At 32.5% G+C, this 20954-nt stretch overlaps 1 protein-coding gene across 3 annotated transcripts in view; it reads right to left on the bottom strand.

Annotated features, from left to right (window-relative positions):
* LOC148615381 (synaptotagmin-6-like) overlaps positions 1–20954 on the bottom strand; it is a 47639-nt gene that overhangs the window by 9766 nt on the left and 16919 nt on the right. Inside the window, exons 1-4 of one of the 3 annotated variants that reach the window (XM_088590295.1) lie at positions 16871–17015; positions 12145–12342; positions 3543–3723; positions 1992–2129 (exon numbers count right to left, since the gene is read on the bottom strand). In XM_088590295.1, coding sequence (XP_088446421.1) covers positions 1992–2129; positions 3543–3723; positions 12145–12336 — 511 coding nt within the window. In that variant the 5' untranslated portion in view covers positions 12337–12342; positions 16871–17015. Of the gene's footprint in view, positions 1–1991; positions 2130–3542; positions 3724–5358; positions 5489–12144; positions 12343–16870; positions 17016–20954 lie in introns of those variants that run through there. The other 2 variants (XM_088590296.1, XM_088590297.1) reach the window with 2 other exon arrangements.

Here is a 20954-nt window from a genome sequence, read left to right as displayed (position 1 = left end):
TAAGCTAAATCATTAAGTTTTCATCCTTTTCCACATACAACAAGGTTTCATCTTATATACATGAACATAATTTAAACGCACTGAAACGTTAGAAAGCATTACCCATACTATCAGGTGACGTCTTCTACAGAAGGAGTAGTCAAGGGAACCAAGGCTATAGCGGTAATCAAAAGAATGTAATCCAGGGACAAAGACCAGACATGGAAAACAGATATACACAACAAAGAACATAAAGTAACTAAAATCATACATACAAAGTAACAAAAGTAAATGAGCAACTCGGACTCCACTAAAAACTGGGAGCATGGACCAGGTGCACCGGTAGGTTTAGCGTCCTCTGCTTTTCTAGAAACACCCACCGAGTTGCTCATAAAAAGTCAAGTCCGGGGTAGACAAACGAGGAAAGAACAACTATGACCCGTTGAATAAATCAGTTTTCATGGTGCTGATGGATACACCATAACGATCCACGAGTTCATGATGACGACCATAAAACTTCTGTAGTGATGACTTCAATCTTGTAGCAACATAACCCTTGTTCCAGAAGCCTATTTGTTAGAGTTCTAGCGCCATTCAAAAAGTCTGCGTAGTTTCGCAAGCTCTGGCATAACGTATGAGTTGTGATATGAACTCCATATGCAGGAGCCGAAGGGATGTTGCCACAGATGAAAGGATAGTTGACAATTCTGAATGAAAAGTCATCACGTTTGTCGTAAAGTTTGGTCAATAGTTTTCCTTTACCATCGATTTCTAAGTGTAGGTCAATATATGAGGCTGACTTCACAGTTTCTGTAGTATCCTTTATCTCAAGTTCTTTTGGGTAGATGCCATGTATCAAATCCCCGAAATTAGGATTGTTTAAAGATAACACGTCATCTATATAGCGGAAACTGAGATTGAAGGATCTAGCTAAACAATATTCTTTCTTTCTGATCAGATCAGCTATAAAGTCAGCCTCATCATAAGAGTGAAGGAATAGGTCAGCTAGTAAAGGATCACAATTTGTTTCCATTGGAACGCCGACCGTTTGTTGAAAAACACGTCCACCACATTGGACAAATATGTTGTCGATTAAAAATTCTAGCATTTTGTAAACATCTTCTTCTGTATATTTCGAAGATGATTTTGAATTATTTCTTATGAATTATTTCTTACAAAGTATGAGGAATCTATACCAAGAACTATATATTTGTATCTAGGTGTACCATCTTATTGGGAAAAACAACGATGTATAATGTTTTTAAGTCGGGATTTTAACTGAGTATGGGGAATAGAAGTATACAGTGTTGAAAAATCATAGGTTTTAATGCTATTATATTCAGCCATGAAACGTTGTTTGTATGGATTCTTGTGAAGTTTAGGAATCCAGTACATAGACGGTAAATCACAATCATCGTCCTTGGTAGTGAGACCAAAAGAGGATAGTACAGATTTATGGTTTTCCACAATCTCTTCTTTGGAAAGAGTGATAGCAGTGTAGGTCTTATCACTGCTATTATTTTCTACGTCTACCTCTGATAATAAACATTGGATATAAAACGTTTTGCAGACAAAAACAATATTATTTTGGGCTTTGTCTGCTGGTACGACAACATACTTGTCATGTGTAGTAGACAATGTTTTTGCTACATCGGGGTCTTTGAAAACTGATGTAGCCTTGGCACTCATTGACCTACTTAAAACTTTCATTCGTTTCAAAATTAAAGACCTCACGGCCTTCAACCACTCTGACAGAGAATCAATGTCCTCTTGTTCTCGTTTTATCCATTTTCTTGCATAGTCCTCGACGGCATCCATAAGAACTTTAAAGTTAAAATTTCAAATTATGGAGCGTGGTTCACCATACTTGGGACCTTTAGAAAGGATAACGTAACGACGTGACCAGAAGGACCATACTTGAATGGAGAGAAGGTTTTACTTCGCGTCAAGTACCACGCAATTGAATAAACCATAAAACTAATTTGGATATATTATGAATATTCCATTTTTACCTTCAATTAAATGAACAACAACATCAGATGTTCTAAAGTCGTATTTCAGTCTGATATGTAAACGACCTTGACACTGATCAAGTGACGACTGCTGTAAAACCGCGTCTTTTCTTGGATATAGATCAGGTCGTATCACTCCTGAAAACGGAAGTATAAAGTTTTCCCAAAATTATGATATAAAACGTTATTTTTTTGTAGTTTCACTCCTATAAACTGATGAAAAATTTGACATGTAGAGTGATGTGTTTATTGTTATAATAAAAGACATGACGTTAACGTACAAATATAAGTTACTTTAGCATCCATAAAGAAAACAATCTGCCATTATGTTGAAAAATAGAACATAAGTTTGTTTTCCTCTGTAAATAAAAGTTCTCGTAAAAATTAAAAAGGGTATATGATAGCAGACGAATGAAATAACCATACCACTCAGAAAGAATTACACTGGAAATTTCAACAAAGAAGCGATATAAAACATCCGACAAAAAAAATGAACAGTGAGCAGTCGAAAAGGGAAGATAATTCATTTCAATAATTTATTTATCAGAAAACAATACAAAATTGTAAAAATAGGACAATTTAGTGACAACAAAGTCCAAATCATGGCTAAAACACATAAAACGCTTTTTTAAAGAAAATTTATATTATATTCCATAAAAATCACTTATACGTGTATACGGTAGCACTCGACACGTCCCACGTGTGCCATCGTGTATGAAAACAATTACAATAACACTCGTAAATGAATAAAAAGTTGAACCTGTCCATGTGTGAACACTGTGACCTTATAATGCCAACAACTATTCCCATATCTGATATCGCTCTACTCAATTCGCTATTTCCTACCTTATCAAAAAAAAAAAGCTGCCATTTTAACTGACATAGCGTGAAGTGTACCGCCAAATATGGACAAATATTGCGGGTCCAAAGTTACCGTAACAGGTCACGAAAATGTAAAAAAAAAGTACAGTAATTGTCCTATTAGAATTGAAATAAATCACGAAAACTCCAGTTTATCATTTTTTAACCACGGGCTGACCATTTACATCGCATTATTTTACTTCATCCCGAGCGATAGCGATAAACTGGAGTTTCCGTGATTTATTTCTTAATTTACCTAATGGCACCTCTGGTTATGTCGAATCAACTTCCTATTATTTGCTCTTTTTTTCCCAAATATATTTTATTACAAAATAAATCATATTGTCTATGGCACTTAATGTTTCTATTACTGTAAAATTTTTATTGTATGGCTCAAACGTCCTAAATGCTGATCAAAATGTAGATTTTTTCCCTCAAAGTTCGGAAGTTTGTTATCAAAGTAAAAGGTTTGTAAATGCCTGAACTTAACTACTGCATCTCTCCCCTAATGTTGTAATTCAATTTATTTTATTAATTTTTTGATTTTCTTAACAATTTGCTTAAAGCTCGGGAGCAGAGGATATCATTTTAGCCGAACGCCAGAAAATTATTCTGAATAGAATGGCACTCATGTAGGGTTAACTATCAATTAAGTTGGCACATAAATTGCATTCAAGCGCGGTTTCTTACCTACAGACGGATCAAATACAAAACTGTCAACACTTGTATCACTACGCGCGCTTATGCTGCTCGTGTCTTCTGTGAAGGGATCACTCTTGACACTACCACGTGACATTGTAGAAAAGCTACCGCGTGACGTTGTTGATGATCTCGGTTGCACTGTCCTGGACTCTTTTGTTAATTGAACATCCTATAAAATATTATAATATTGAACTGAAATAGATTTAAATCAAGGATAATATTTTACGAGGATACTACAGACAATGTGAAGTCAGCCTCCTATCTTGACCTACACTTAGAAATCGATGGTAAAGCAAATCTATTGGCCAAATCTTATGACAAACGTGATGACTTTTTTTTCAGAATTGTCAACTTTCCTTTCATCTTTGGCAACATCCCTTCAGCGCTTGCATATGGAGTGTTCATATCACAACTCATACGTTATGCCAGAGCTTGCCGAAACTATGTAGAATTTTTGTGTCGCGCTAGAATTCTAACAAATAGGCTTCTGGAACAAGGGTTATGTTGCTACAAGATTGAAGTCATCACTACAGAAGTTTATGGTCGTCATCATGAACTCGTGGTTCATTATGGTGTATCCATCGGCGCCATGAAAACTGATTTGTTCAACGTGTCATAGTTTTCTTTACTCTTTCGTCTACGGACTTGATTTTTTATGAGCAACTCGGTGGGTGTTTCTAGAAAAGCAGAGGACCTTAGCCTACCTGCGCACCTGGTCCATGCTCCCAGTTTTTAGTGGAGTCCGAGTTGCTCATTTGCTTTTGTTACTTTGTTTGTATGATTTTAGTTACTTCATGTTCTTTGTTGTGTCTGTTTTCCATGTCTGGTCTTTGTCCATGGATTACAGTATTTTTTTATTGCCGCTATAGCCTTGATTTCCTTGATCACTCTTTTAAATATCTTTAAAAAACGAATTACAAACAGTGTTATTCTAAGAAACATTAACACTTAAGTAAAAATATATTGACGTATAATAAAAAGTAATTGCACTAGATTCAGTCACTAGAAGTAAGGCAATTAAAAGACAAAAAGGTGGCCTCAAAGTAAAAATACCTATCTAGCTGTTTTACTCCAGATCATTAAAAACAAATATTAAAACACTACATTTAATCATATTCAGTATACTTATTGTATTCGTATTCTCGAATTTATACAATATTCATACGAGTTGTAGTTTAGCATTTATTTTTTTAAACCTCCGTTTTTTTCTGCAGGCATCAACATAAAATGTAATAGATGGTTAATTAAATGTAAGTATGTAGCATTCATTTCATAACTGTCAGTAAATTTAGAATGTCTAATGTTAATTTTAGAAAAATGAAAGTAAGTCACACATTTGTAGTCGACAGATATAAATCAATAAAAACATAACAATAAGTAATGGAAAGGGAGTTTGGTATGTCATTTTAATCAGTGATTGATGTCTTTAGCGATTAATGGTGAACATTGTATCAACTGGATACCTACCGAAAACACATACATTCACCGATACATAAATCAGAGGCAACTATCATAATACCAAAAGTCTAACTATGTAAAGTATAACAACTGGATATGTTTTAACTAATTCACGTATTATACAATTAGAGCATTTCAATTTTTAATAACAAAAAACAGAAAGTTATACACTTGAAATAATTTTTACCGCTCATATCAAGCAATACGATAAATAAATATAATGTTACTTTGGTGAGATTTCAGTAACAATAACAAATCTATCGATTTCAAATAACCTGTAACGTATTGTAAAAATCATGGATTGACACGTTAAAAGTATATAAGACAAAACATTATTGGACTTTACCATAACTCTGATAACTGGTATTGTAGCAGCCATAGACACGGTGTGATCTTCGTAAAGATTCCGGTAAACCAAACGATTTAAACATATTCCCATTTTGTAGGTTCATGATGTCTATTCAATGCCTTGTAACATCTGTGATCATTGATTTAAGTAAGTTATTAAGACCGTTCAGACAAATCTAAATTTATGTATGATATAACCCGAATGATAAGTGTAAGCAAAATAATTATTTAAGAGTCTTCTATTAAAAAAATATATTTTTTGATTATACACGAAATTAAAACGATTTATTTATATCTTAAAATTGCAGTTGTATCAAGTGTATCAGAGTAAAGTATAAAATATGGATACTGTCAATTACAAAGAAAATTTATCTCATGAACAGACTGTGTATTACTGAGATTTCAACATGCATAAGTCTGAAATCATAGTTAGTACTTCCATCCCCATTGTATATTTGCATCAAATCTAATGATCGTCATTGCCATATCATTAAAAGCTTTAAAGCTTCTTTATTGCTTTCAAATCAAACAAGATATCTTCATTAAAATTCAAACAAATTTGGCACTCGCCAAATTTGCAATTTGACGTATGCACTTGCCTGACAATACAGGGCATATACACCATTTTTAGCCACTTACTAGTATATCAGCCCTGCTTTTATTTTTGGAAATTCATATACCAAGAGCTTAAAATTGTATGACCTGTCTTTGTTTTCTTATCTTTATTTTTTACATGTTATGCGGTTGTCTAGATTGTGGATCGTCTTTATTTGCTGTTTTCACATTTACTCCATGTTCTTGGATTCTGATATATATATGCCGTACTACTATATTTGGACTTTTTCTTTTTTTAAATTGTTTTCCACAGTTAATTGTAACTTTGATAAAAAGACCCTCTTTGTTATTTTCATTCAGGCTCCTCATCAGTTGCTTATGTGAGCCTTTGATAAAGGTACAATCACCCACAGCGCACGCTATTCAGCTTCTGAATCTGTTTTGATCTTGAACTTTGCAAGTTTTATGCTCGTTAAGTTTTGTGAGTTTTATGCTCATATAGTTTTATCAGTTTTATGCTGAGGAAGGATATCTGTTATCCGAAATATTCAATTTAAATTTTACCATCTTCTTGTGATGTTAAACATATTTAGACGTTTTTATATATATATATCACCTTATCTCAGTCTCCATCCTTATTATATCTTATTCTCCAGGGACATTTAATAATCGACTCACGTTCTGCCGATGTCATTTCATACGAAACCCGCCTACACTAAATAGGAGAGATGACTTTTTGTATAAGAAACCCATCAAAGCTTTTTTTTAATGGAAAGTGTGATAAAGGTTTAAAGTGACCTCAAGGGGATTAATATATTTATGGTAATAGAATTTTATTTTCCTCCTTACAAAGGTCCCAAGTTGCCTAAACTATTTCTTTTCATAATTGATTCTACAAATGTCATTTCCTGTGGCGCTATACATAGATATAAATCAAAATAATAAAAATTTTAAAAAAATAGAAAATAAAAACCAAAAGCAACCTATGAAGATATGCATTATTTCAATGTAAGAATACAATTGTCGAGGTAAGTGATAAACCAAAAATCCTTACCCGTTGACCAGTTGTACTGGAAATATAAAACAACAAGACCCAAGTTGCTGTTGTTATGTCCAACAGGACATGTTATTTCAGATGACAAAAAGTAAATTGTAGCTATATGATCTAACAAGCGGTGGTTGCTCTTATTATTTCGGTTACATTCTTCCTTCGAAGGCTTGAAAACACGAAATAAAATTTGCGTTTTTTATCCAGCTACGTTATTATTATACGGGCTGATGAATCAAAATCCATCTACTATGCCACTTGATTATTGTTTTTTATGGTAGAAATTTTGCTGAAATAATTCTTACACATGAACGACCAAAATGATGTATAAATAAATTTCAAAATAATATGACACAAACATGGTTTAATTTATCTTATTAAATAAAACTATAAATTTGTTGTAATGATTGTAACAGGCTTTTGCTTTTAAAAACAAAAGAATACATGATGGAACCACTCGGCGCTGTAATTTGCTTCGATAGTTTTGGTTTTGTCTACTTCTTGTATGCAATGATTTTTGGATGATTCAGATCTTCCATTATATTTGATTTTAATACTGCTGATGTCAGGTTACATTCCTTGCATTCTTTTGATTGCCGCTATAACCTTGGTTCCCTTGATTACTATTACATCTAGTGTACAAAATATCAAAATTTTTAATTATTCATATGATTGACATTGTTGTATTCAACTATTTTTGTTGATAGCCAGCTTGTAATTGCTTGATTTCTATAAATACTTAATAAGACACATATGTATTTCAGAAGAAAAAAAATCATAGGGGTATGATGCTGTACTTATTTACACAAAGGCGTTATATATAAACTTTATAAGCAAAGGATCGTATAGTCCTGGTAATAGAGCACAAAACATAATATATAGGTCAGGTAGATTTTACAATGATACCGATACAGATTGTATGCTTTAAAAAATTATATATAACAACAAAATTGTCAGTCAATTCAAGGCCTTCTAAAGTGTCTTAATTATAAACTAAGTGTGTAATGCACATATTCAGAAAAATCAAACATATGTTAAAGTGATTATATAACATGAATTATGTCTATTTTAATATAACAAAAAGGCTTATGGGTAGATGATGAATCGAGTACATCATTTGACGTTTATACGACGTCATATAAAAACTGAGTCTAAATGAAAACTTCTTAAAGTGCAAATGACTTAGAATAAATGATTCCGTTGTGCAGGAATAATACTTAGACATTTTTCCGGACGTTTTTAATTTGAACTGAAAACATGATATAGTTTGTTTGACCGTTTATGGTATGCAGTAGGCGTTTTAGTCTGGGTAACATCTCTCTAAGTCCTATAAAATCTCATTAGAACCAAGTCTTCTATCTGTTGCTAATACTCTACGAGAATTATATAACATTATTCATTGTCAGGAACTCTATCAAGTCATTCTGATTCAAGGGAGATGTCGATGATCTCATTAAAGCTTCGTGATGGTGTTAACCAGGCGGTCGCCAATCATGCAACACTTCTTGTCTTAGTAAACTTAAGTTTTCCGTAGTAAATCTTGCACTTCAATAAAAATTAGGGTCATGCATTTGCTTTTTATTATTGTATTAGTTGTGCATCACATCTTTGTACTCTACAGAAAATTGAAGTAAACGATCAAGAATTTGGTAGATAATAGTTTAGTTAAAGGAGTAGGACATTTTATTGTTTCTTATTAAGGTTAATAAAGGGAACAAGGATTGGTAAACCAAGTAAACCACGACAAGACATGGGCAACAAATACATACAACAAATTATATGAAATAACCAAAATAACATGTAAAAAGAATTAAAAGTAAATGAACGACCCGGACTCCACTTAAAACTGAGAGCAAGAACAAGATGCACCTTTAGGGGTTCAGAATAAATGCCGACGATATCAAACCTCAAAACTTTGAATTTGAAATTCGCAACTACAGCTTTTGTTCTCGTACGCTGTATCACAATGTTTAAAATCTTGATATAACGAATTTTGACCTATAGTCATTTTTGAGACTTAAGCAGTTGTGTTTATTCATTTTCTGTAGTATATAACCATTTATTTCATCACCTTTTAAATAGTCCACATGACCTTTGACATCATCAAAAGTATGAATTAATATAAATAGTACACGTTAAATATTAACAAGAATATATATTAATTGACAAATTGTATTCCTACTATCATCGACAAAACACATAAGTACCTCCAAGATGTAAACAGATCTTTTTGTTAACGTTACAATCAGGTGAATATTAATAGATGTAATGCTCCTTGGGGACATATCTTGATACAACTGTAAAGAAAGAATCTTTGTAAGTTCTGTCAGTGAATTCAAGCTTGAAACATTTCTGAGTATTATTAGAGAAATTGACTCTGCATAGGTTGATATCTACTCTAAAATTAGTGTAGTCATTGAATTTTAAAAAAGGAATCTGATCATGATGAGGAAACTTTAGCCGTCATTGGACAAAACCGTCAGGATGAATAAAAATTGGTTATCTTTACATAAAATACAACAGTTGTGTTCAAGTTCTGCTACAAACAAATTAAGTCAAAGTTGTATCTTACGTACACTTATTACAATATAAAAATATACAGATTCAGAATACCAATAAATCCCAAAAGTCATTTTGTTTAAAATGTTGTAAATCAATTGAAAAGAGAGGCAGACATAAATACTGTAAATACCTTAAATATTTACATCAAAGACCCCCGATATTTCTGTTCGTGTTTAAACGAATTCAAGCTTTGGACTCTGATTTTGACCAACTCAAAACTGTACTGAATTGAAAACATAAATACAAGGTTCGATTCATGATATCAAAAATATTTTGCATAAGTTGCAGTATTTGTCTTCCATCGTAGAGTTTATTCCATAGCCTGTAAGTTTATAATGAAATTACATAGAAGAGATACGCAAACCTATGTAGAAATCTACTAAAATCAAACTCATTTTTTGAAAAGGTAATACTAATGAATATTTTACTTTTATGCAGAGTTATCTAAGCTTTCAAATTAAATTCTTTAACGACTTCTGTTTCTATGTTAGACAGTAAGTAACACCCTTTAGCCAATCTAATATAGCTGAGTTTGATGAAAGCTGTTTTTTTCTAATCATAGTCGCCGTTTTTATCCCGATAATAATGTTGCAGTAAAACATCGAACGTAATTATAATTAGAGATTACATCTCCTTATACTTTGACAGAAAAAGTATAGACCGTAATGGATAAACAAAATGTACCATTGTTGACGCAGTATAAACCAGTTTAAAATTACTTCATGCAATAAAATGCTCAGAATTAATTATTATAAAATTCTGATTGACAACTAGTGCAAAAAAGTGACCGAACCGACCATTCCATGCGAAATAACGGATTGTATCTATACAGTTAGATAAGAAAGAAAAGTTACAGTGTAAGACAGCTTTAGTGGTATATGTTGTGTAGTAAATATAGCAGTTATGTCTTGAATACGCTGTTGAAACCTTTCAGAAATGTTTGACAAATAACGTTAGATTCATTGGTCCAAATCATATTACCTATTTAGTGTATACTTTCAGTGGACCAAGATATTTAGTCTAAATATAAAGCAAGATCCAATTAAATGTAGATTTTTTAAGGAATAATCCGAGATATATTCAGATGAACACGGACGAAGTATCGTTTAGAAAACGTCTTTTGATAACTTAAAATTCAACATGTGCCAACTGTTAAAGGAAAAAAAAAATATTTCGCCACTTCTTTTAGCCAATTTCAGGTTTAAACTAATGTAATCATTGACCTGGTTGATGGCGTGCAGGTGTTATACCACTATTAAAAGTCCCAATACTTTCTATGTTGTATTATGCAATTTTCAAGGTCACAACCTTTTTTAAAGTCTGTTAAATTGAAATTTAACAGGTTTTATCATAGAGGGGATCATTTAAAGACTCTCTCATAAAAACTGCAACATACCTTTAATTGCTTCTAAGAAAGAACGGTAAAATGAAAGTACACAGGTGCTAAAAACTCTACATTAATTTTTGAAATTTGACAAATCAGTGGGCTTTAGATCTAGACTCTAAACTTTTTTCTCTACATCAGGGTTAAAAACTGTTGTATTCAGTGTGTACCCGGCATGATAAGCTTTCAGATTATACTCAGTTTGCATATCCTGGATAAATCACAAAAAAAGATGCAATGCATTCTACTTTCTGGTTTGAGCAGGCGACTGGTTTCCCTTAATAGTGGTATTATACCTACAGTAGAACAAATAGTTTGGTTCCCTTGATTACTCTTTCACAACATTCTTAGAGTGAAACTCAGATGGGTCAAGTACAGAAGAACAAACAGCAACACAGCATTCCCAAAGTTATTTTTTTTATAAAATGGTATTAGGTTTTTAAAACAATTAGATTTACTGTCGAATGCACAATTGATCAATAACTATCAACAATTAATGGGATTTTTAATGAATTCACTAGCTTTAGTTAGTGGTCACAATGAGAATTTCCTGAAACGTATAATAAAGTGGGTTTCTTTATGCCAATTATTCGGGAATCCTTTGAAATAATTTTTGAGGCTCAAAGTAATTAATTTATAAATCATTAATTTTGATGCTTTAATTCGGAGCATAATTTACACGGGGTTTATCACCTGAATTAAAATTGTTTCAAAATTAATTTAGTAGTTCCAAAGGCAGCATGTGTGGGTATATACAAAAAAAAAAAAATTCAAACACCAAACTTTAAATGTTAACGATTTTTCGGTAGGTTTCTTAATCAGTTTTAACTTTATATTATCATTCACAAAATGTATAAAGTTAATAAACATTACAACTAAGAGCATTATTTATTAAGTGGTCCTAAACTTGGGCAAGTTTATACATCAACTATTTTGATGGAGCCAGAGAAAACGAAACAATCATGGTCTGAAACATCGTATATGATTAATGATTTTCAATTGTATTGTCATAGGAAACGTGGAGAGAAATTTATTTCAAATGGCGCACCAACGTCACTAAGAACATTACTATATATAAAATACATATATAATTATTAATAACAAATAATAATTGCAAATTGTAGATTTAACCTTACCTGGGAGCTTGTAGATACTTATATCATGGACGACGGATTTTAACCTTGCATGGGAGCTTGTAAATACTGACAACGAGGATGGTGGGATTTTAACTTTACCTGGGAGCTTGTAGATACTGACATCAGGGACGGTGGTTTGTAATCACCAACAGCATCATATCCACACGGTGACAGACATGTCCGGTGTTTTCTCTTTCGGTACGTCCGACAGACGATGACTACTACTATGGCGACTATCATGCCTGTTATCCCACACACTACCCCTAACACAATAGCAGATACCATCTTCATTGGTATCTGAAATTTAAAAACAAATTATTTAATTAATAACGTTTTAACTTGTTATTTGTTTTCAGCGGAATAGTAATATTCGGCGTTATAAGTATAACAGCAAGGACAGATTTGGTAAACCAGATCCTGCTAAATAAAACCTGCCTATTACGGAGACTACGAACAACTAGAAATCACATTGTTAAAAAATACATTTCAAACTTGTCATAAAACAACACTGACTACATATGTGGATACTTAAAAATTCAGTTTACTTCAAACCCTACAATCCCGCAGCTTTTCGGAAATTTGTTCTCTCCAAACGTTTGACTTCTCAACTCTGTACACTACGTTTCCACATGAAACATTGATATCTTAATTGGAATGACTTAACCGTAAATCTTTTGCTGTAACAAACATTACGTTGTTCTTGGTTACAAATAAAATATAAAGTGTGCTATACAGAAAAACAGGTTTGCGATATGCTTGATTTCCTAATTGATAACATATTCGTCACATTTGGAGGAGCCATTTTTCAATAACAAGTTGGCATTCCAATGGGCACTTACTAATTTACATATTATGACAAAAGCATGCAAATGCTTTTAAGTACCACTTATATATTCAATGGTAGAGGGGGGTTTAGCGCGCTATAAACCTCGATTTAACTCATCATTTCGTATGAAATGCCTGTACCAAGCCAGGACCATTGCGATACTAGCTTTTCCGGTGGTGTAATTTCTATTTTGCAAGATTTATTTTGGACTTGACTTAATAATGAATCAGATTAATGTTCGGTAATTCTGTTACCTTTATTCAAAACGGCTTATATAAAACGTAGCAACTATCTTTTATCGTCGTACTAAGTCTCTCTTATTTGGCAAGAATACGTAAGGAACGGTTAAATGAAGATTAAAAAGAGTGACAACTGTAACGAGACTGTGACACCTATGATATAGCGAAACATGAATTACAATATTTTCAAATCAGTCGGTTTTACAACAGACAAAAGCTAATGAAACACTATCGATTATTTGAAAAAGCATCTGAATTTGGTTACGACTGACAACTGTAGTAAAGATTATCATGACATAATGCAAGTTGGGTGTCATAATCAGTAGATCAATTCAAATTTACGAGGTCGTGTATGAAGACAACAACAAACATTGATATAAATAGCGGTTTAAGTGGTGGTGTAAGGTAATGGTTTAATCAGTCTTAAAATGAATATTTCGATTTCTCTTTCTTTTGACATGATGAAAGAGTAATCAAGGGAACCAAGGCTACAGCGGCAATCAAAAGAATGCAATCCAGGGACAAAGACCAGACATGGAAAACACATACACAACAAAGAACATAAAGCAACTAAAATCATACATACAAAGTAACAAAAGTAAATAAGCAACTCGGACTCCACTAAAAACTGGGAGCATGGACCAGGTGCACCGGTAGGGTAAGCATCCTCTGCTTTTCTAGAAACACCCGCCGAGTTGCTCATAAAAAGTCAAGTCCGGGGTACACAAACGAGGAAAGGAAAACTATGACCCGTTGAATAAATCAGTTTTCATGGTGTTGATGGATACACCATAACGATCCATAAGTTCATGATGACGACCATAAAACTTCTTTAGTTATGACTTCAATCTTGCAGCAACATAACCCTGTTCCAGAAGCCTATTTGTTATAGTTCTAGCGCGATACGAAAAGTCTGCGTAGTTACTGCAAGCTCTGGCATAACGTATGAGTTGTGATATGAACACTCCATACGCAGGAGCCGAAGGGATGTTGCCACAGATGAAAGGAAAGTTGACAATTCTAAATGAAAAGTCATCACGTTTGTCGTAAAGTTTGGTCAATTTTCGGATAGGTTTTTATTATTTTGTATTTTCTGAAAAGTATATGACTATGTAAGTAATTAAAGTGGTTGTGTTCTTACTGTCGTCATATTCGATTCCATCTACATAACTTCTTATAATGACAGATTTATAAATAAATATTTTAGATATAATTATCAATTCCTGTGATACAGCTCCTTCATAATCTCCTAATCATATTACAACAATTAGTTTGTAACCTATAACTTTTGGAAGGACTTTGTGGAATCAGTTACCATTAGTTATATTACAAAGATTATATACAACAATTATTCCATATATTTTGTACATTAACTGATAGCAACAAACAAAGACAAATATCCTGAATATTTTAAATGTTTAGAGCCCTCTGCATCAGTTAATGGCAAACCTTTTGTAATGAAATGAAACCTATCAATGAGTATTTACCGTCGTCTTAACAGCTATCTTGGTATCGATTGGCCTGCACAATTAACTCAGTTCTCCCATTATGTTCAATTTTGCCATTTTCACTTTATTAATGGCATATCAACTAAGATGTGTTTAGATAAAAGCTTTAGATAAGGGACAATTGTTACAAATGTCGATCATGGCTTATAAAGAACCAAATGTAATATGATTTCCTTAATTACGTAGAATCTTTTTCAATTTCTGTTATAGATATATAGACAAATAAATCTTTTTCGTTATTATTACTGCCCCAAAACCATGATACCTGATTAGATTTGTATTTTTCTGAATACCTCTTGAAAACTATTCATAAGTTGGTTTCTGTCTCCTTGTAACACATGTACTGCGTGATTAAATTTAGAATATTTGTATATGTTTTTGTTTTGCACTGAAAATATCTATAGCTAGTAACGACGACGTAACAATAAAATGTAAACTAGTGACGTCATAGTAAACAGAAAACGTATTGTTGTATTTTAATTATTACTTGAATCTCGCTTTAGAGCTCAGCGAGATACTTCTTATATTTTCTGTTTCGACATAAAACCACCGATTTTCTTTTTTTTTAAATCCATACTAGTGTTTACTAGAACCTTGCTTAACACCTATTCAAAATGTGCCGAAATTAAGAGAAGGAATATAAGCCGATATCTGGGACAATTACTGCAATTTTTTAATATGTTGTTATAGTAATTTTAACACCAGAAATGGTAAAATCACTATCAAAATTCGAACACGGTATACTAAATTTATTGCGAATTTATCAGACAGCTTATGCTATGTTTGTTTGCTTTAAAATATTTTTAAAACTTATATTTTTGATTTTGCTGGAAACGTTTTAAAAATCCTTCCACAATATTAAGTGAAAATCAGTGAAGGGTTATACATGTAACACAATTCTCGAACTGATGAATCTTGGTAAGAAGGAGAAGTCAAAAATGAAAGTCCATATAACAAAGGATAATATCAAGGCAAAATTCGGAGAATAAAACACAATCAGTATTGCAACTATTACAAATCGGACCAAATATTTTATTGATTAGGTTGGTTGGAAAACTTCGAAAGTTTCAGCAAATGGGTGTCAAGGGAAAATCTCTACAGAATAAAAGATACCCATCCATGAACTACTTGACTGGTGTTTCAAAACTAACAGAATAAAGATACCTTCCAGGAACAACTCGAATAGTATTTTCCTGGAACAAATTGGTTGATCTGTTTAAAATGACAGAATAAATATACATTCCAGGGACGACTTATTTAGTGGGTGTCAAAAATAACAGATTCATGATGTCTTTCAGGAAACAACCCAATTTGTTTTTTCAGGAATTACAGATTACAGATACTCTTCCTAATTTATTCATTAGGTCATGGCCATAGTGTTTATCATTTTCTGTTAATTTTGTTTGTAGTTCCTTGTTATGTATTAAGATTGTACTTAAATCGTATTAACCTTGATTCATCTTCCCCATCAGACGATTTTTAATGACATTTTCTAAATATCTGAATAATCATCTTTCAGACATGATTAGTTTTGTTCAATGGTAGAAGAAATATAACAGTTGTATATAAGTTTGTTTTTTTTATTCTTCGGGAAATATTTAAATGAGAGTGCGAAAGAGAATGTCAGCAATGCTCACATTTACAAGTGACATAGTCCTTAATATTTTGAAAACAAAAACTGGTTTGAAGGTTTAAAAAAAGACAATCATATTAAGATATAAACGAAAGTATAAATCAAATGTCATAAAAAAAATAACGAAACATTTGGATAATTCGAATACGGCAAAATCCCTCCCCTCCCCAACAAAAACGGTCTGAACGAGAACGCAGGCAATGAAGACGACCTACATGAAATACACAATATAGGGAAACGAAAAAGAATTCCCGAAGTACCCGAAAAAGAGGGAAACAATACGTCACACAAATACCGAACGCACTAGCAATATGAACTCCAACCAAAAACTGGAAGTGACATTCACGTGTTTCAAAGGGGTAAGCATTTCTTGCTCCGCCAGCTGCAACCGCAGTCAATAATTTACTGACCAAGGAGGAACACAATTTAACAACATGAGTTATTCATATGTCTTTGAAAGTCAACAAGGTTTTTTAATAAATGATTAAATTAATTACACTTTATTATGAAATATACATTTTATTCATTTTATTAACTATTATTGAATGAAAAAAAAAGAATCTAAAGTGCGAAGTCCATTTTGTCCAAGTCTACATCCTGTAGGAGAAAATATCCTTACCTGACTAAGTGAACAGTCCTAATTATTGCATCATGACATCACTCTACATTACACCAAGTAATTCTGTATCACAATACATACTATCACTGCTTTAGAGTAGAAGTACATAAAGGCACTATATTATCGATCCAGCCTTGTTTATCTGTTCATCTTTTCAATTATAGTAATTTTTTTCCAGCAATAAGCGCCCTAATTACAATATTCATGTGACATTGTAATATTCTGTCATCTTTCTGATAAGGCAGCTGCATATAGCAACATCCTTTGACATTTTGCCCTTTTATTTCAAAATAAATTGAGTATTGTTTTATGTCTTTTGTTGACAGTTATATAACTGTGATCAGATTAGTTCAGCTGTTTGTAGATTTATTGTTAAATCATTTGGATCAGTTCTATAGGTGATCAGAGAAAATTGTTATAAAAAGATCGATGAAGAGAAATTATAACAGTATAAAAATATTGGCAACCCAAGCAAAGCTATTTAAACCTAAATGTTGATGAAAAATTTGTCACTGACTGATTTATGCCAAAGGATTTACACCAAATGACTTTTTGTACTTTTTAATGCAGACAAAAATAATCAAACTCAATATTGATATAATACCATAAAAAGGAATGACAAATCAAATTAAAGAAACAAAAAATAAGATATAATAACGTAGACGATTCGGTTACCTGGTTGTCTATTTACTTAAATTTAATTTTGTATTGTTTTATGTCGTCCTGTTTGTATTTTGTATTATTGTCGTATATTTTTCCTTTAGCTGTGTTACTATTGATTTTACTCGTACACGCAGAAAATGTTATCAAATCAGATATTTTGCAACTTTTATGTTAATGAATGCATTTAATTAATTCGAATCGTTAATACTATCATTGTAACTTTAAACAACTCTTGGGTAATGTATAATTGTTTATATAAACAGTCAAGGCATGAATTGTGATAGTTTCCCGCCAACCAAAGAAATAATGAAATCAAGCGTGACACCTCCCCAGTGACTTTGTTTCCTGCATTATATTACTTGGTAGTATTTTCTGCAGTAAATATATGTTAATTAAAATATGGCATAGCATGTAAAATAAAACAATCTTGATGGGGAAAAAATCCAATTACATCTTTGTTGTAGAGATTAAGTTTAATAACGTGTTTACATATAGATGATATTATGGATTTTAAGTTATTTGTTAGAATCTTTGTATTTTTCTGTTGGAAAGTCTACTATGTTGGTCATTTATTTTAAACACATGTCATCTCCCACGAACTAAACCCTCCTTCGACTGACATAATTGTTCCGAAAACATTATATATGCATAGATATATTTTAAAATAAATGTTCAAACATGATCTTGTCTTCTAACTCATCAAACAAGGATTTTCAAAATATCAGCCAAGAGCATCTTTATCATTTGGTAACAGTTTAATAATTACAAGTAATTATATCGCAAATATCTATAAACAAGAAATATGAACAAAAGAAGAACACATCTCTATATTACAAACTTTACAGGAATTGTATTCAACTTAGTTCATATCATAAATCCACTCTATGACTAAACGTTTAGTTTTAAAGTAAATTGGTCAATAGAGGTTTCCATTGACAAAAATAATTACCAGAAAAAAAGGTCCTGAATGACTGACACGTGTACCAAAAGAGTTATATATAGAATCCTATACAGATGCTATATACGGAAGTTTGGAGGTAATTAGCCGATTACGACAATGTAATAATGACTGATATACGATACATCAAACATCCTTAGCAAACAAATAAACCAGATATCTAGAAGACAAAGACTACATGTTCTATAGATGGTGTTTCCTGTTCCAGTTAATGAGGCTGACATGTAATGGTTGATTATTTCCATCCACTTGACGTCAGAACGTGTCATCTGATCGTTAAAAACTTGTTCAAAGAGTTACGGGGTGATTAATGGGAAACATTTAATTAGCAGTAAATTTCACAGAAAAAAAAATCGCATTTACAACAAATGTCAAACATTGTCATAAATAGAAACATAAAGAAAATTGAATTTCGTAATAAGCAGTTGGAAACTGTCCCCTGGCAAATCGAATTGGTGGTAATGGCTTATGGTTTCAGAACTATTCAGAACATCTATAAATGTATTGCAAACTGATTTTGTTAATCGCAGACATAATTGCTTTTCCTTAGTTAATTTACAGGCACAAATAGAAAAAAATGGCGTTAGCATTTACTTTAAAGGCAGAAACTTACTGCCTCTTTCAATTGATTAATTTGATATGATTAGATGAGAAATATTGAGCACATTGAAGTACGTTCGTCGCTGGTAAAGAAGTAATTGAATTCAATTCAAAGTGTACGGTGACCAGTAGAACTAAAAATTACATCCGAGGAGACCTCAACTGTGTATTCACAACGTGAAAATAATCACAAAATCAATATTCATGTTCATTCGTTGTTGTAAAGGCGACGAATCTATAAGACCAAAAAAAAAAAAAACAAAAAAAAAAAAAACAAAGTTCATGTGTTAAGTAATTAATCGACAGTAGAGCAGTCAGAAACAGACACATTAAGAGACACATGTAACGCAGTAACAGATTTGTCAGGAAATAAAGGTAAAACGTTAAGTCGGTAAAGCATTGAAAGAAGACAACGCCGTAAGTAACAGACACATTAAGAGACATATGTAACGCCGTAAGTAACAGAAACATTAAGAGACACATGTAACGCAGTAAGTAACAGACACATAAAGAGACATATGTAACGTCGTAAGTAACAGACACATTAAGAGACACTTGTAACGCCGTAAGTAACAGACACAATAAGAGACACATTTAACGCCGTAATTAACAGAAACATTTAGAGACACATGTTACGCAGTAAGTAACAGAAACATTAAGAGACATATGTAACGCCGTAAGAAACAGACACATTAAGAGACACATGTAACGCAGTAACAGATTTGTCAGGAAATAAAGGTAAAACGTTAAATTACACAAGCATAAGGAGACAAAGAATCGAGATAACATGTTAAGTATCAATTTTATCGGGAGATAAATGTAGTGCATTTGTTATTTATTATATACATCATGAGAAAAAATGTGGTGTGATATTGAAAAAAAACAGTAACTTGTGGGAAAAAAATATAAAGAGTAATCAAGGGAACCAAGGTTATAGCGGTAATCAAAAGAATGTAATCCAGGGAAAAGACCAGACATGGAAAACAGACATACACAACAAAGAACATAAAGTAACTAAAATCATACATACAAAGTAACAAAAGCAAATAAGCAACTCGGACTCCACTAAAAACTGGGAGCATGGACCAGGTGCACCAGTAGGGTAAATAAACAATAACCATAAATAAAAAAGGACAAAGTATATCAGTATTTAAAGTCGTCTTTGCTTAATCCAGTTTCAAAGAGTAATCAATGGAACCAAGGTTATAGCAGTAATCAAAAGAATGTAATCCAGGGACAAAGACCAGACATGGAAAACAGACATACACAACAAAGAACATAAAGTAACTAAAATCATACATACAAAGAAACAAAAGTAAATGAGCAACTCGCACTCCACTAAAAACTGGGAGCATGGACCAGGTGCACCGGTAGGGTAAGCGTCCTCTGCTTTTCTAGAAACACCCGCCGAGTTGCTCATAAAAAGTCAAGTCCGGGATACACAAACGAGGAAAGGAAAACTATGACCCGTGGAATAAATCAGTTGTCATGGTGCTGATGGATACACCATAACGATCCACTCCACGAGTTCATGATGACGACCATAATACTTCTGTAGTGATGACTTCAATCTTGTAGCAACATAACCCTGTTCCCTGTTCCAAATTCCACCGACCTATTTATATCATATGATTAACTGAAAAAACCGTGATTTCGTGGTTAAGTGACTATCGTCGAATCCTCACCGATGGCCACAACGTCAAATAATAAGGCGTTTTTGTAGGCGATGGACAATATAGTCAGAAATACAATAGACAATAATCATTGATTTTATGTTGGCAAACTTGGAAATTTTATAGCGGTCAGATTAATGAGATGAATTTCTATCTTAATGACTGTGAACTTTTCATGATTCCACTGCTA

Source organism: Perna viridis, chromosome 6 (assembly GCF_037379345.1).
Source record: "Perna viridis isolate PV_CMFRI_1.1 ecotype Kerala chromosome 6, ASM3737934v1, whole genome shotgun sequence".
Taxonomy (NCBI): Eukaryota; Metazoa; Mollusca; class Bivalvia; order Mytilida; family Mytilidae; genus Perna; species Perna viridis.
This window is presented reverse-complemented; position numbering and strand designations above follow the sequence as displayed.